The 13672-nt window shown below is 48.3% G+C and overlaps 5 protein-coding genes across 5 annotated transcripts; 2 read left to right on the forward strand and 3 right to left on the reverse strand.

Annotated features, from left to right (window-relative positions):
- Positions 1–508: 508 nt before the first annotated feature.
- ASPBRDRAFT_665854 (uncharacterized protein) lies at positions 509–3082 on the forward strand (the record flags this gene model as incomplete). Its single annotated transcript, XM_067628735.1, has 4 exons — positions 509–920; positions 980–1293; positions 1328–2415; positions 2578–3082. 4 exons carry the CDS (start codon positions 509–511, stop codon positions 3080–3082), a joined length of 2319 nt encoding a protein of 772 aa, XP_067473576.1.
- Positions 3083–4720: 1638 nt separating this feature from the next.
- Positions 4721–5334, reverse strand: ASPBRDRAFT_48973 (uncharacterized protein). The gene is made up of 2 exons (XM_067626207.1): positions 5278–5334; positions 4721–5229 (listed from the first exon to the last, which is right to left on the reverse strand). Exon 2 carries the CDS (start codon positions 5166–5168, stop codon positions 4746–4748), a length of 423 nt encoding a protein of 140 aa, XP_067473577.1. The 5' UTR covers positions 5169–5229; positions 5278–5334; the 3' UTR covers positions 4721–4745.
- On the reverse strand, positions 5274–7012 carry ASPBRDRAFT_137940 (uncharacterized protein; the record flags this gene model as incomplete). Its single annotated transcript, XM_067618945.1, has 4 exons — positions 5274–5911; positions 5958–6444; positions 6494–6802; positions 6857–7012. 4 exons carry the CDS (start codon positions 7010–7012, stop codon positions 5274–5276), a joined length of 1590 nt encoding a protein of 529 aa, XP_067473578.1.
- A 1546-nt stretch (positions 7013–8558) lies between these two features.
- On the reverse strand, positions 8559–10100 carry ASPBRDRAFT_59741 (uncharacterized protein; the record flags this gene model as incomplete). Its single annotated transcript, XM_067628104.1, has 4 exons — positions 8559–8714; positions 8768–9073; positions 9178–9712; positions 9790–10100. The coding sequence occupies 4 exons, from the start codon at positions 10098–10100 to the stop codon at positions 8559–8561; spliced, it is 1308 nt and encodes a 435-aa protein (XP_067473579.1).
- Positions 10101–10856: 756 nt separating this feature from the next.
- On the forward strand, positions 10857–13507 carry ASPBRDRAFT_211507 (uncharacterized protein). Its single transcript, XM_067621932.1, has 5 exons — positions 10857–11092; positions 11157–11626; positions 11699–12944; positions 13004–13200; positions 13257–13507. The coding sequence occupies exons 1-5, from the start codon at positions 10874–10876 to the stop codon at positions 13348–13350; spliced, it is 2226 nt and encodes a 741-aa protein (XP_067473580.1). The 5' UTR covers positions 10857–10873; the 3' UTR covers positions 13351–13507.
- The last annotated feature ends 165 nt before the right edge of the window (positions 13508–13672 follow it).

Genomic DNA, 13672 nt, shown 5'->3' on the forward strand with positions numbered 1-13672 from the left:
TAATCAGAAGGGGGTCGACATTCAATCGATCGGAACACTAATGCTGCGCATAATGCAACCGGGAATTATGTATAAAAATCCCAATGAAACAAACCTACAAAATTCCCACGGATGGAGTATTGATATAGTGGATTTCCTCAAGGCAACCTGGACATCTGAACTGGACAGTTTACTGGGTGTAAGTGATGCTGAGTACATTATTCTCTTTCGCCCTGACGCATAAGCAACATATAGCATTCCTTTGTTACGACTCTATCCATAGAACGTGACGGTTTGCTCCAGATGATTTGGACAGCGGACAAAAAAGTGGAATTCGATTGGAGCGCCTGTGATTGAGAGCCCAGAAATTTTGCTAGGTACAGAATAAGTGGATTTTGCAAGCCCGCTGTTCTCATTTCAGTAGTCTTCGCGTAAGCTCTTTTGTACATTTTCGCTTTTACGCTCTAAGAATCATTTAAGAGAAGGCGGCCTTGACATGACTATCTTGGCCCACCGCAACGGAATCATCATGTCAATGGATTCTGCTGATCGACGTGCTCTCAGAGACAAAAGCCTCCACTTTCGTGGCCGAGCCAGGGTGTCTTTAGATCGCCTACACTATTACGGTATTTCAATGCGAGGAAATGTCGATGAAAAACACATCAACCACCTGGTGAATGTGTTTCAAGCTGAGGGATGTACCCGCCTTCATGATCCAAATCATTATGTTCCGGTGATCATATCCCCGGAAGACCTTGAAGGAGCCCTTGCGTACTCGAACCTACGGGGTCTGGACTTGATGCAAGACAGAATCCCGTATTTCCTCGATATCCAAGAAGGCACTCACATCCGTGTTTTACACGGCGAGCACCGACTGCGAGCTGCAGAGAAATTTCTTGAACCCACCGAGAGATGGTGGACGGTGGTTCTCTACACTACTGGTACATGATATCTACATTACTATCAGGCTTTGTATCTTGCAGCTGCTGATATCTTATAGGACTGTCAAAAGCATCTCAGGAGACTATACGTGAAGAATATTCACATGAATTGAAATTCTCCGATGGTGATATCTACCGAAGCATAAGGTCTTGCCAGCTGGCGAACAATCAAGACCAGGTCGAAAAGTGGAAAGTACGGCTCAGCTCAAAGAAGCTTGATAATTTTGAATTGTTAGGGACTGGACCTTTCAAAAGCCTTCAAAATGCGTTCGATGAAAGCATACCCTTCATAGGCCTGTGGGATGCCTTTTTGCTCGGATCATTCAATCGGATCTTTCCGATGAGATGCCCAGAGGTCTGTATTCCGTCTCCAGTTCAGAAAGCAGGGTGGCCTGACAGGATGCTAGGAACTGGAGCATTATGTCCGGCACATCAACAGGACCTGGATGTTCATTTGTGGTGATCATAATCTCTTCAACCTCGTGGATGGCCACACCGTCAAACAGTTGGAGACCCTTGCCCCGGAGGCGACATCTGACCGTCACACCATACAAGATCTTGCACAGCATGGGGAGATATTCTCAGCTATTGATAGGCTGGTCCTTCTACAAGATATCCTGCCCCGCATTCTCCAGGTCCAGGGGCGCATCCCGTCATTTCGAACCTTCTTCGAAGATACTATCTACATGGAGACATTAATCAAATCTCTCCGTCCACTACTACCCACACCACAACCTCGAGTACGACGAGACGCGAAACCCACCTTCCGACAGTCATATTACCGCTGTTTCACTGATGTTGGGCAGTCGCCAGATATAGTGAAAGTTCACACTGGAGAAGGCAGTTTCCGGCCTGTTTCGGGAAGTGTCATCCAACGAAAGGAGCTTGGCTATCTTATGATGTTCCTTGCAGCTATGCGTGACTTCCCTGTCTTGAGTCAGACTGCCCCTCACCGGTCCCAAGGTGAGAAGAAGCCTATAGTTGAAGGGTCTATCAAGGAACGCCAATCTTATTTGGCATTATTGGCCCTGAACCTGGGATTCGACAGCCCACAGATCCAAACGCTTGCCAGAGACGACCCTGATCTAGCAGCTGCCAGGGCGTTCATACGGCAGTGTAGGCCTTCAGACCAGTATGAACTCAATACAATACGGGCTGAGGCCCTGGCAAGGCATATAGCAATCGAAATTCGCGCTATCGCAAGCCCGATTAACCGAGCCGGTACCCCACCATTCTTCTGTTCCAATAGAGTACCCAAGAAATTGCGATATGGATTACCCGACAACAATAGCCATAAAAAGGACCGGAAATATCTGTTTCTCGATACAATATACGAGTATAGCCCGCCTTTTGGGCAGCATTTGACAACCTTAGCCTTTCAGCGAGATATCTTCGTTTGCTTTTTCGGGACACCGCCCGTTCCAAGTGAGCTCAGCTGGCCAGAAACTCACGATGGAAGCGGAGATGAAGACGAAAACATTCCATTTCATGTTATGTCCGACATCGAATGGGAAACCCCTACCACAGACAGGAGCGAAAATGGAGTCCCCGCTGTGTCCGACATCAATCACCTAGGAATTTCTCCCAGTCCATCAGCCACGCCTGTGATAAATAGATGCATCCACTCCAGATCCAGTAATTATGACGCCAGAAGTAGCTCTGGATCATTAAGCGAACCAGTTTCCGATTTCTCGGGCTATTTAAGAACAATCGAATCCGCAATTTGGTCACACAGCAGAGTGCCAAGTAATATAGCAAATGAGGGCCTGATAGTGCCGGTAGCGCCGGGATTTGAACATACAGTTATTCGAGAGATGAACATGTTTCATACGCTGGATGATAACGTCAGGCCATCCGAAGCTGTGACCCGATTCCTTTCAAGGCCTACGGTCCCCGTTATGTATATTTGGAATGAGCGAAAATACATCAAATTCTGGCCAACTGAGAGAAGGATATTTGAAGACATAGCGTGCACACTTGCAGATTGTAACATGTGCTTTGCGGTCGTTCAGGGCAACGAATTTGTGGTCGCTGGTTTGGCAGATCTCTGGGCGAAAGCTCTCAGCGTAAAATTAATCTTAGCAGGTCCAAAGTCGACAAGGCCGCAGAGTCACGATGTTGCAAAGCCATTAGATATCTTTTTACAGGTTATCGATGATTAAGCCCCGAAAGTCGGGCCCTGAAAGAGACCTTGGGGAAGAAGGGCCCTGGGGGAAAGAGCCCCTGGGGAGAAAAGGCCCTGGGGGAAAGAGCCCCCGGGGAGAAAGGACCCTAGGGGAAAGACCCCCCCGGGGGGAAACAGACCCTGGGGATAAAGGGCCCTAGGGGAAAGAGCCCCCCGGGGGAAACAGACCGTGGGGATAAAGGGCCCTAGGGGAAAGATCCCCCCGGGGAGAAAGGTCCCTGGGGAGAAAGGGCCTTGGGGGAAGGTGACCCCGGGGAAAAAGGTCCCTGGGGAGAAAGGTCCCTGGGGCGCCCTAAAGGAATACCCGGCGGTTATAAGGCGCTAAGAGCCATTTCCTCATTAGTTCTTTAGTACATTTAGCACGGAGTGCTTATGCTTATAGTCTTCTTTCCTATAATGATCAAGCTATATGAGGTCGTGTAAGTAACATGCAAGGTATGCTAGAGACAGGCGGCGCTAGTAGGCCCTAAAACCTAATCGGTCACCAATCCAGGATGGCCAAGCTCCCAGTCTACGTTCAATTCCGTTTCCAGAAGGTTGGTTACCTTAAAAACAAAAGCCATGGCGCCGGAAGAAAATGCGGAATTAACGATTTAGCCCCCACATATATATTTCTTCTTGAATGGCATTTCCAACCTTTATCCACCGCCCCACCCCCCCCCCCCCCCCCCCCCCCCCGGCCCCACACTCCATGCTCTTGTCTTTTAAACGAGAAGAAATAGGTCGTCGAATGGAATGCATGGCTCCTAGGCACAGGATTGGTGACAACATTACGTCCCCAACTGCAAGTAGGGACCTACCGGAGTGAGTCCTTCAAACGGTGGTTCGTATTACCGTCTCATTGGCTATGATCTTCTTCCATGGATCAGAGGACAACTCTTCAGCCCAAAGAGAACGTCGCCGCGACCGGCCCCATTTTAAAGTATTAATCGGACTTTACTTAACCCTGCGTGGAAATGCCGGTGATTAATTTCACACTATAACTAAGCTCTCGGAGCAACCTCATTGGGTATATACGCGTAGAAGTTCTTCCGGCCAACAGAAGATTCAGGGCCAGTGCTCTCAGACTCGACAAGGGATCTAACACTGCTATTAGTAGCTTATCAATCATTAAGAGTATAACTTTCCATTCACGAGAGGCTGAAGGATGTATGACACTCTCAGTGCATATCATGGTAGCTTCTCTCGATAAGTTGGAACTGCCCGGAAACAAAGCCCGACGCGATTAGTATATGTAACAGATGCTACGCTAACTTTATCAGCAGATTTCCAAGGCCGTGGATAGATGTAGCCACAAAGAGTGCTTCTTTCCCATAATCCGAGCTGCCCAGCCTAGACAGCATGTTACGTTGTCCAGGCCTACAGGTAGAATTGAAAAACAATAAAGCCGCAAATATACTCAACTATACTACATGTTATTTAGCGCACCTACTATACATACGCAGAATATAAGGCATGAAAGGACATAGGAATATACAGACATAAGGGCCCCTTTTAATTCCGCCCTCTAGGTCTGGAAACATCTCGAAATAGTATTTACATGGCCGTAAACTTCCGTTGAGACCAGCAAGTGTACGAAATAATAACGAATATGATGAAGCCTAATATATCGGATGTCTTTATATATAGGCAATTGCGGTTTATAGTTCCCCTTCCTCAGCATATGTGGTTCGCTTCTTCCCACGCGGAGGGTTATAGCAGTGTACATCACGGAGATGACATTCCAGGTCCGCCAAGCTTTGGAAGTCTGCCTCGCAGGCAGGGTGACGGCAATGAAATTTTCCTAACAGTGCCTGATAGTTGAGGTGAGACTGAACATGCTTATACCAATTATTGCGATCAAGGTATTGACTCATGCGTTTGCAAGGCCCCAGATTTTCCTCTCCCAGGCAGAATGGGCAGAGGCCGGCTTTAACTGGAGCATTGCGAAACATAATCGGATCACAGCGAAGTAATTTCTGATTTTCATTTAGGTGGTCCTGACAATGCTCAGCCCATTCCTCATGGTCATTAAACCATAAGTCACACTCAAAGCAAATTTCCGCGAAATTAGAAGCACCCATAGCGGCAAGTCGTTTCGTATGACATCGGTATAGATGCAGCCATCGCCGATGAGGGTGGTATCTAACTGGGTAAGTATTGTTCAGTAAGTGAAGGTAGAAACGCTCTTACTTTTCAATTGATTCACCGCAGATGCATTTCCCGTCTATAGGTGCAAGGCTGGAAATGTAACAAACAGAAACCTCTTGCGAGCAGATGGCCTCGAGGGCACGAATTGCCATACGGCCGGTAGAGCTTCGTAGCTCAACGGTATCCGGGAGAATACCAGCTAGCAGATTACGCTCTGGCATTGCTTTCCGTGTGTAGTGAAAAGCCGTTGGCTTGTCACTTATAGATTGTAACCCTACCAGACGAGGCTGCTCCCGCCGTATGCGGCTTAACTCGTCCACATAAAGCCGCTGTCGTTGATTCTCAAGGCGACGCCGGTGCAGCTGAATAGTCTTAGCATCCTCTTCTGCTAGAACCAGCCTTTTTTGCATTAATCGAATTTCGGTATCAAGCTGAACAACATCCTTACGTTCCTGAAATTCAAGATCTGCTCTTGCTGGAAGGGCTTGATAGAGATGGGGGTTACGACGGACGCCCATACTACGATGATTCTCGATATGACCACGTCGGCTTCCAATCCCAAGGAAAGTTGCTGCTCCATCAACCTCAACCACCCGGTGAGCGTAAGATTTTCCAAAAGTATCCCGCTTTATGTGCCCAGAGAACTTCATGCGGGCTGTTTCTGAATATTTCTTATCTAAGAGCATTTAGCAATATCCGCTTTACCTAAAGATAATCCTTACCGGTTTCCATAAGTGCTGCTCGACGACAAGCTCGGACAGTAATATTGTCTGGGTACCCAGCCTGATGCCCAAGCGCAGCGAACATTTTTCCAAAAGCATCGGCTCCTCTAGCCCGCCCAGTAGAAGTATTGATGGCTTGTTCGTCTCGAGGGCGAAACAGAGGTTTGTCGAGCACATCAGGCCTGAAATATATAGTGCCAATAGTTTTATGCTCCCCTTCCTGAAGAGTACTGCTCAGTAAGTCCACTTCATCAAAGATTTCATCAACAGATTCGTAGTCGCGAAAGGCCTGATCGGCTGACGCCAACGGTAGAAAAAAGGTAAGAAGGTTAAGGAAAAGTGGGGTCTTTTCCGTATATTTTTCGTAGAAGCCGTGGGTCGGGAGTTCTGATAGCTGCATTCTCCAGGATCCCTTAGTATAGTCTCGGTCATAGTCAAGACAGAGCATGATCTCTCCTTCGATCCACTCAATGGTAAGACGAAAGTGCTATAGCGCGATTAGTATTATTACAGAGATAAAAGGACAGTTTTCATACTTTATAGCATGCAGCCATCACCGCCGCGCTCATATGCTTCGCGAGATCTGTATCCCCACGCTCGCGAGCTGAGGTTCGACGAGCTGTAGACTCGTGCACCTCACCTGTTCTAGCTGATGTGAAGCAGTACAAGAGCATTGACGCACTGAGTTCCACTCTCGTCCTTTCTGGATATTGACCACGGTATTCAAAGGAGTCATGGCACCAAAGGTGTTTCTGCACAATTTTGAGGTCGTTGTGATAGAACCCATCTTTTGACATCTGGATATCAGGAATTTTGAGCAACCGCTTCAGATCCTTTTTCATCCACTATAAAATTATTGAGTTCACATGTCATATCAAGAACAAGCTTGTTCTACTAACCTCCTTGACTGTTGTACTGACATATTCTGGAACATGATAATTCCGACGTCGGGCAAATCCAGCGTCTAAATCTCTCCTCATGCCGTCAAGAGTACTCAAAACTGGGACCTTATTTTCACTAAGACGACCTCTGATATTCCTGCCCAGAAATTCCATGAAACCTTTGTAGGTACGAATATCGGGTGGAGACACAGCGCCTGGGTGATTTGCGACAAATCTGCATGTGGTCAGTAGCAGCTACCACAGGCAAAGCAAACGCTTTCCTACAAATCGAATAGATGAAGGGCTCTGTCATAATCCTTCTCAGTGCGATCCAGAACGCTCCTTTGGATTTCAGAATTGTCATGGTTATCGAGATTAATCTCTATGAAGCCCTCGGGTAACATCGTGTTTGAGAAGTGATGGCCAGAAGAGAGATAACAGACAGTCAAAGAATACTTATTGTGCGCTTAAGAACAAGATGCAGTGAAATAAAAGATGAGATTAGGGAGTGACAGATTATATGCTGAAGAGTTTTCTGGCAGGGACAATGTGCGCAAATGCCGAAATGCGCCTTTTGGACCTTCCTTCGGGTGAAGAATATTCAGGTCCCTGAAGGAGGCCCTGAAGGACCGGTAAGAGCGGCGAGACGCCCACGAGTAGTCTTGGGTGAGCACAGTCATAGTAATCCTGTTGTATGTTTTTACATTTTGTTTATTAGGTCTTGATAATGTCATGATTGTCACAGAGGGACAGACTTCTTCTATCTGCGGAAATGCTCCGAGAGGAGACCCTTCGGTGCGGGGATTGGACGGCAGCACCTACACCGACGGTGGTTGCCTCATGATTTTGACGATTCTTTTCTCTCTCCAGGATTCTCTAGCAGGGCCACTTAAGCCAGCATGACCGCTCTTGTTCGTGATTCTCTCCGTCGTAAATGCGTTATCAGCCAAGGCAAGCGGGTTCTATTTGCAGGCAGGGATCACCGTGTATGAAGTACTCCATTACCACTACCACCTTATCGTTCACAATAGCTTCCTACGAGCGTGGATCTTGCCACCGGCGTGAATTATTGATTCGACTCCAAGGCGGAATAGTGTGTGTGCGTTGTCAATGGTGAAGTAAATTTTAACAACTGGTTGCTCATATTGATGCCGAGGAAGTCGCGTGCCGTCCCCTCCACGAGCGTCTCATCTCCTATCAGATATTACACTTTCCTTCTTATTGATAATATCAATACAAGCCAGTCAATCAGCAAGCTTGTTGATTTGTTGCTCATGCTATACCTAAAAACTGCCATCTATGATGATAACTCATCCGAGCATTCCCAACCACACGAGCGTCACTGCTGGCGTCCGTTGTAAAGCCAACACAGATCGCAGTTCACAATTCTGTCGTCTTTGCTGGGAAAAGGCATAGACTCTTATTATGATCGCCGGGTACATCGAAGTCTCACGGGCGATACCGGTAGCGCTGCAAAATGGGAAGAGTTCATGCACGGTGCAGGAAGTTGGTGAGCAGGACTACCGTGCTCATCACAAAGGGTGATATCGAACATGGTGATAAACATGGCCACTTTCATTGTCGTCTGAATGTTTGCTAACTGAAGGATGGTTAATTCCAGATATTCATAATACCGTATTTTCAACTTACCCTTCGGCCGGCTTCAAACATAGGTGATGAAGATTCCAGGTTAGCATATCAATCACACGAGGAGGGGATCTCACTCACGGCATTTCCGACGCCCTGAGCCAAAGCCAGTGTACGCCAGGGCCTCTTTCAAGTGTTCTGTGCGATCGGACAAGAAGCGACCCGGATCCCAGCGTTGGGGATCGGGGTAAACATCCGAGTCCCAGGTCACCTCGCAGGTATTGTAAGTCTAGTCCATTGTCAGGGGCTTCTGTGAGAGTATAGGGAACAGCTCTGACTAACAGCATAGGCTCCTGGCGGGATTACCTCGCCGGTGTCTCCAATCGTCACATCTGCTCCGCTGATATTTTGACGAGTCAAGACCAGCATAACAACTCTTCTCACGGTCTCCAGCAAACACGCATGTAGGAGGGGAAACTCTTTCTCCCAGGTATTCACATGCAGTGACCGTAGGACTTCCTCCGCGGGCTCGCCATTCTTCCGATGCTTTAGGATAACTTGGTCGACCTCTTGACGCACTCGAGCCATCCACTGTGCGTCGGTGGCAAGCCCCATCAGTATCCATGAAGCCACCGTCGGAGTATTCCCCTGAGACGCGAACGCACTGGACAGCAAATTCTGGGGATCAACTGTTAGTTTTAACCTGCGCAAGCAATCGAAAAAGAGAGAAGAATAACAAAAAAAGCCCTCACCTTGAGAATTGCTCTTGTGCTCCATCCCATTTGAATCATATCTTGCAACATGTTCTGCTTCCCAGGATCTCGCTTGTTTGGCTGTTGTTGCTGCTGTCTCTTTTGATCATGGATGATCCGCAACATTATCACACACAGCCGTCCCATGGCGATCCCTGCAGGAATATGCAACGGATTCAGGGGCCATGGAACCGTCATATCTATGGCAGAAAAGGTTCCTTCCATTGTACTGATGAGATTGCCTACCTTCTTGGACAGGTTGAGGGTGACCGCCACCTCGTCGACTCCTAATACCGCCATGGTGGACTGGGTGTAAAGCAGTTTCATCTCGACAAAAGGATCAATCAGACATTTATCCCCCATACGCTTCAGCGCTGCGCTGATGCACGTTTCCATGGCTGCGGGGATGATTTCGAGGCTCTGGGTTCGCAACAGCCGCGTGCGTAACGCGAACCGCAAATGGGAACTATGTGTATCGATGGATGGGTCATCGGGAGTTTCGACCACATTGGCGAAAGGGATGAGCAGCGCAGACCTGGATTCGTTCCTCGGTGTCAGTTGGTTTGGTTCGATCATCGATAAGCGAAGATGCCATTTTTTTTTTAACCATACCCCCTATCCAAATCAAGATTTCGGTTCCCGAAAAAGGTTTTCCGGCCCTCAGGGCCAGAGAGACCGACGACACGATCGCCACCAAGATAGTAGCTGTAGTTTCCGGTGGCAGAAGCATCCCTGGCTTTCTGACAAAATCCATTCTGATCGAAGAAGAATTGCAGGGCACCCACTACCGGGTATCCTGAGACAAGCTTGGGGGCATTGGCGGGGAAGGGACGTTTCCAGAGTGCCCTGATCCATTTGAGGAAGCATGCAAAAGCAAGGATGTAGAAACCCCGTGCTAGGGCGTGGAATGTCGTGTCGAGCATGTTTGTGATCATGATCCGTGAGCACAGACGATGTCTGCCACGGGGGATAGACAGATATCTCTGGGATATAAACTTCCATCCGGATGTCATGTGTCCGCAGACAAGAAGGGCGTTATCATAAACCATCGACTGATGACGAGTTCTGACTCGTTATCGGAAAGGTCTGCATTTGAATTGCATCTATTATTGAAGTATGTCGTCGCAGTGATGGGCGGTGTATTGACTGGTATGACAGGTCGATCGCTGCATGCAGCATTTACCGATAGACTGGAACCTGCATGTGCTACTCGGCTAATGATCTTATGGCAAGCATGAAGAGGAGGTCTGACACCAACTGCTAAACTTGTCACCCGACAAGTTCGTGCTTGTCAGTCTCCACAGCCCTCTGCAGAACCCCAATCTCGTGCGCTGTCACCGCTCCCGTTTCCACAGGAACTTATTAGAGCTTTGCATGCTTTTGCCTAGAGCAAGGCAGTCACGATGCCTCAACTTATGGATATTACGGGTGAGTATGGTGACATATCCATGAAGACTCCCTCAAAACGTTTAATATAAGCGAAAAGTGCAGAAAACCTTGGCTGGATTCACCAGCACTGTGACGCGGGCTATTTGGAAAGGCCAAGCAAGTCCACGTCACCTTGGTATATCTAAATATACTCAAGAAGTAATGAGGTAAGCTGCGGCTTGCTTGTAGTATTATAAGACGTAGCTTTACCAGGTTGTTGTTGCAATGTTCATTTCATTCCACGATTAGCCGGTCATCGTCCTGAGCTATGGCAAGCAAGTACACCCTGAAGATCAAGAACCATCTCAACGAGGACCAGGATGATCGGGTGGGTCAATCCTATCGTAAAAGAACCGACATCGAGGGATGGCGCTTAGTGACTACCAAAGACCTTGGTCGTTTGAGATGGGTCTATGTGAATGACGAGACGGAGCGCAAGGCTCGCCCGCAAGATAGCACAACGAAGTTCTTCTTGAATGTTCCGATGGTATGTCAAAGAAGGCCCCTACGCTAGGAAACTTGGTGATGCTGAGATGAACAACTCCATGCAGGACGATCCCAACTCCTCACGCCCTGCCAAGACAGCCTCAGAGGCCATCCATAAGGGTGTCCGATTTCACACCAACACGCAAGTCCGGGACTTGGGTTGCTGGGCTGCCGACCTAAGTTGTATCTTTTTCGTGACGCCAATGCTCATCATGACGTGGTATATCACTGGCGCTCACATCGATGAAGCCTACATCATCGAGCTGATTCGCTTTATGTTCAACTGTCAAAACCCTGACAACGGTGGCTGGCCAACATATTTGGGGGAGGAGCCTTCACCGATGGGAACTACCTTGGTTTATATTGCCCTCCGACTCATGGGGGTCCCGGCTGATGATGCGCACCTTCGCAAAGCCCGGTCATTCTATCTCAACCATGGGGGAGCACTCTATCTGCCAGGCTGGGCTAAATTCTGGCTCGCGATACTGGGACTGTATGACTGGGCGGGTACTGACCCTTACCCTGTTGAAATGTGGTGAGTGATTTTGGTCCCTTCCCATACTTCTTCTCTCAACTGAATATGGCGATGATATTGATTCCATGTCAGGCTCCTGCCCAAATGGGTTCCACTCAGCCCATGGAATTGGTTTGCAATTCCACGGCATGTCTACCTACCGATGTGTTACCTCTCATCCAAAAGATTTACATTGCCAACTAATGATCTCCTGGATGAAATCCGGACGGAGCTGTTTCCCCAAAAGTTCTCCTCCCTCGATTTCGCAGCATATGAAGGAGTGGTGCGTCCTTCCAAGCGGCATCAGGCCAAGAGTTGGGTACTGCAGGTGCTAAATTGGATCCTTACAAATGTATGGAACCCATGGATCTGTCCCCGTCAGTTGAAGAGAAAGGCAGAAGAACGAGCGTGGGAAATCCTGCGAAATATGGATAAAGCCACGAACTCGACCGGAGTCATCAGTATGGACGCCTGGCTGAACATGATTGCTGTCTACTGCGACGAGGGGCCTAGCTCTCCTGCTCTCAAGCACATGCAGGAAATAAGCTTAGAATACCTTTGGATGGGTCCGTCGGGAATGCAGTCCATGAGTATCCACGGAGGCCACGGATGGGACACGTCCTTAGCGCTTCAGACGCTCATGTCCACAGGTCTCGCCGATCACCGTGATTTCCACAGTAGTACACTACGAGCATATCAGTATCTGATACAGCAACAGCTCGTGGATGACTGGGAAAGTTCGGATATTTGTCATCGCCCAAGTCGTCTCGGGGCCTGGTCCTTTACGACTCGTTACCATGGCAGTCCCTGTTCCGATTGCACGGCTGAGTCATTGAAAGCCATTCTGATGGTCGAGAGTCAAATGGGGTTACGACAAATGACAGAAGCGAACCTCCGTTTAGCGGTGGACAATCTGCTGATGATTCAGAATGCCAGTGGGGGCTATAGCAGCTTCGAGCCCATCGCCGCCGGTGAATGGTTGGAATACTTCAACGGAACCGAGATCTTTGGGCAGGTAATGACAGAACATGACTATGTGGAGTGTACGTCCTCATGCATCACGGCCTTGGCACTCTTCAGGACTCGAAACAACGAGTATCGCCGGAAGGAGGTTGATAGCGCCATCGAGCGCGGGGTCAAATATATCGAGAAAAGTCAGCGGGATGATGGGGGCTGGATGGCCTCTTGGGGTATTACATTCACCTATGGGGCTTTCTTTGCCATGGAAGCATTGCACTGTGGTGGACGGACATATGAGAATTCCTCCATTATCAGAGCGGGTTGTCGCTTTCTGCTTGATATGCGCGAGCCCGATGGAGGCTGGGGAGAGACCATAGAGGTGGGTAGAGACTCTTTCTATTTGCCCTGGGTAAAAGCTAACACATTCCCATCTTTCAGTCTCGTATGGTTGAGAATTATGTGCGAGCACCTCGATCACACACCGTCCAAACTGCATGGTCTTGCCTCGCATTGATGTACGCCGGGTATCCTGATCCGGAGCCCATCAGGAAAGGCATCCAACTTATTATGAGCCGACAAAAGGCTAATGGGGAATGGGAACAAGAATATCCCGTTGGCAGTGGGATTCTCACATGGTATGTTCTCCGGTGTGCATGTGCGTCGTCCGGTCCGTACTAATAGCTTGATGCAGTCATATTAATTATCACAACTACATCTACTCCTTTCCCATTCGGGCACTGGCCATGTATGAAAAGATGTACGGGGATGACTTGCATATCAAATGATAGTGCTGTGCGCATATGTTTGTCTCCCCGATGGAAAATGTTCTGATGAATTATGAGCCCGTGGTTTGGTATTAAGGGATATCTTTGTTTGACATTCACGTCAATGCTTCCATCGAATACAAGAAGAAAAGAATCAGTATATCTGTAGGAAGCACTCAAGATACATCGAATGTATTGCAATATGTTCTATTGAGACATTTACTCTAGCCAAGCATCACCGGATCCTTGGACGTGGTCTCTCAACACCGACCAACAACCATCATCTTGACATCAGATAGATCATACTCATGATCGTCTCTATTCCTGCCCTTAGCCTTGAACA

The sequence above is a fragment of the Aspergillus brasiliensis genome (assembly GCF_001889945.1).
Source record: "Aspergillus brasiliensis CBS 101740 unplaced genomic scaffold ASPBRscaffold_21, whole genome shotgun sequence".
Classification (NCBI taxonomy): Eukaryota; Fungi; Ascomycota; class Eurotiomycetes; order Eurotiales; family Aspergillaceae; genus Aspergillus; species Aspergillus brasiliensis.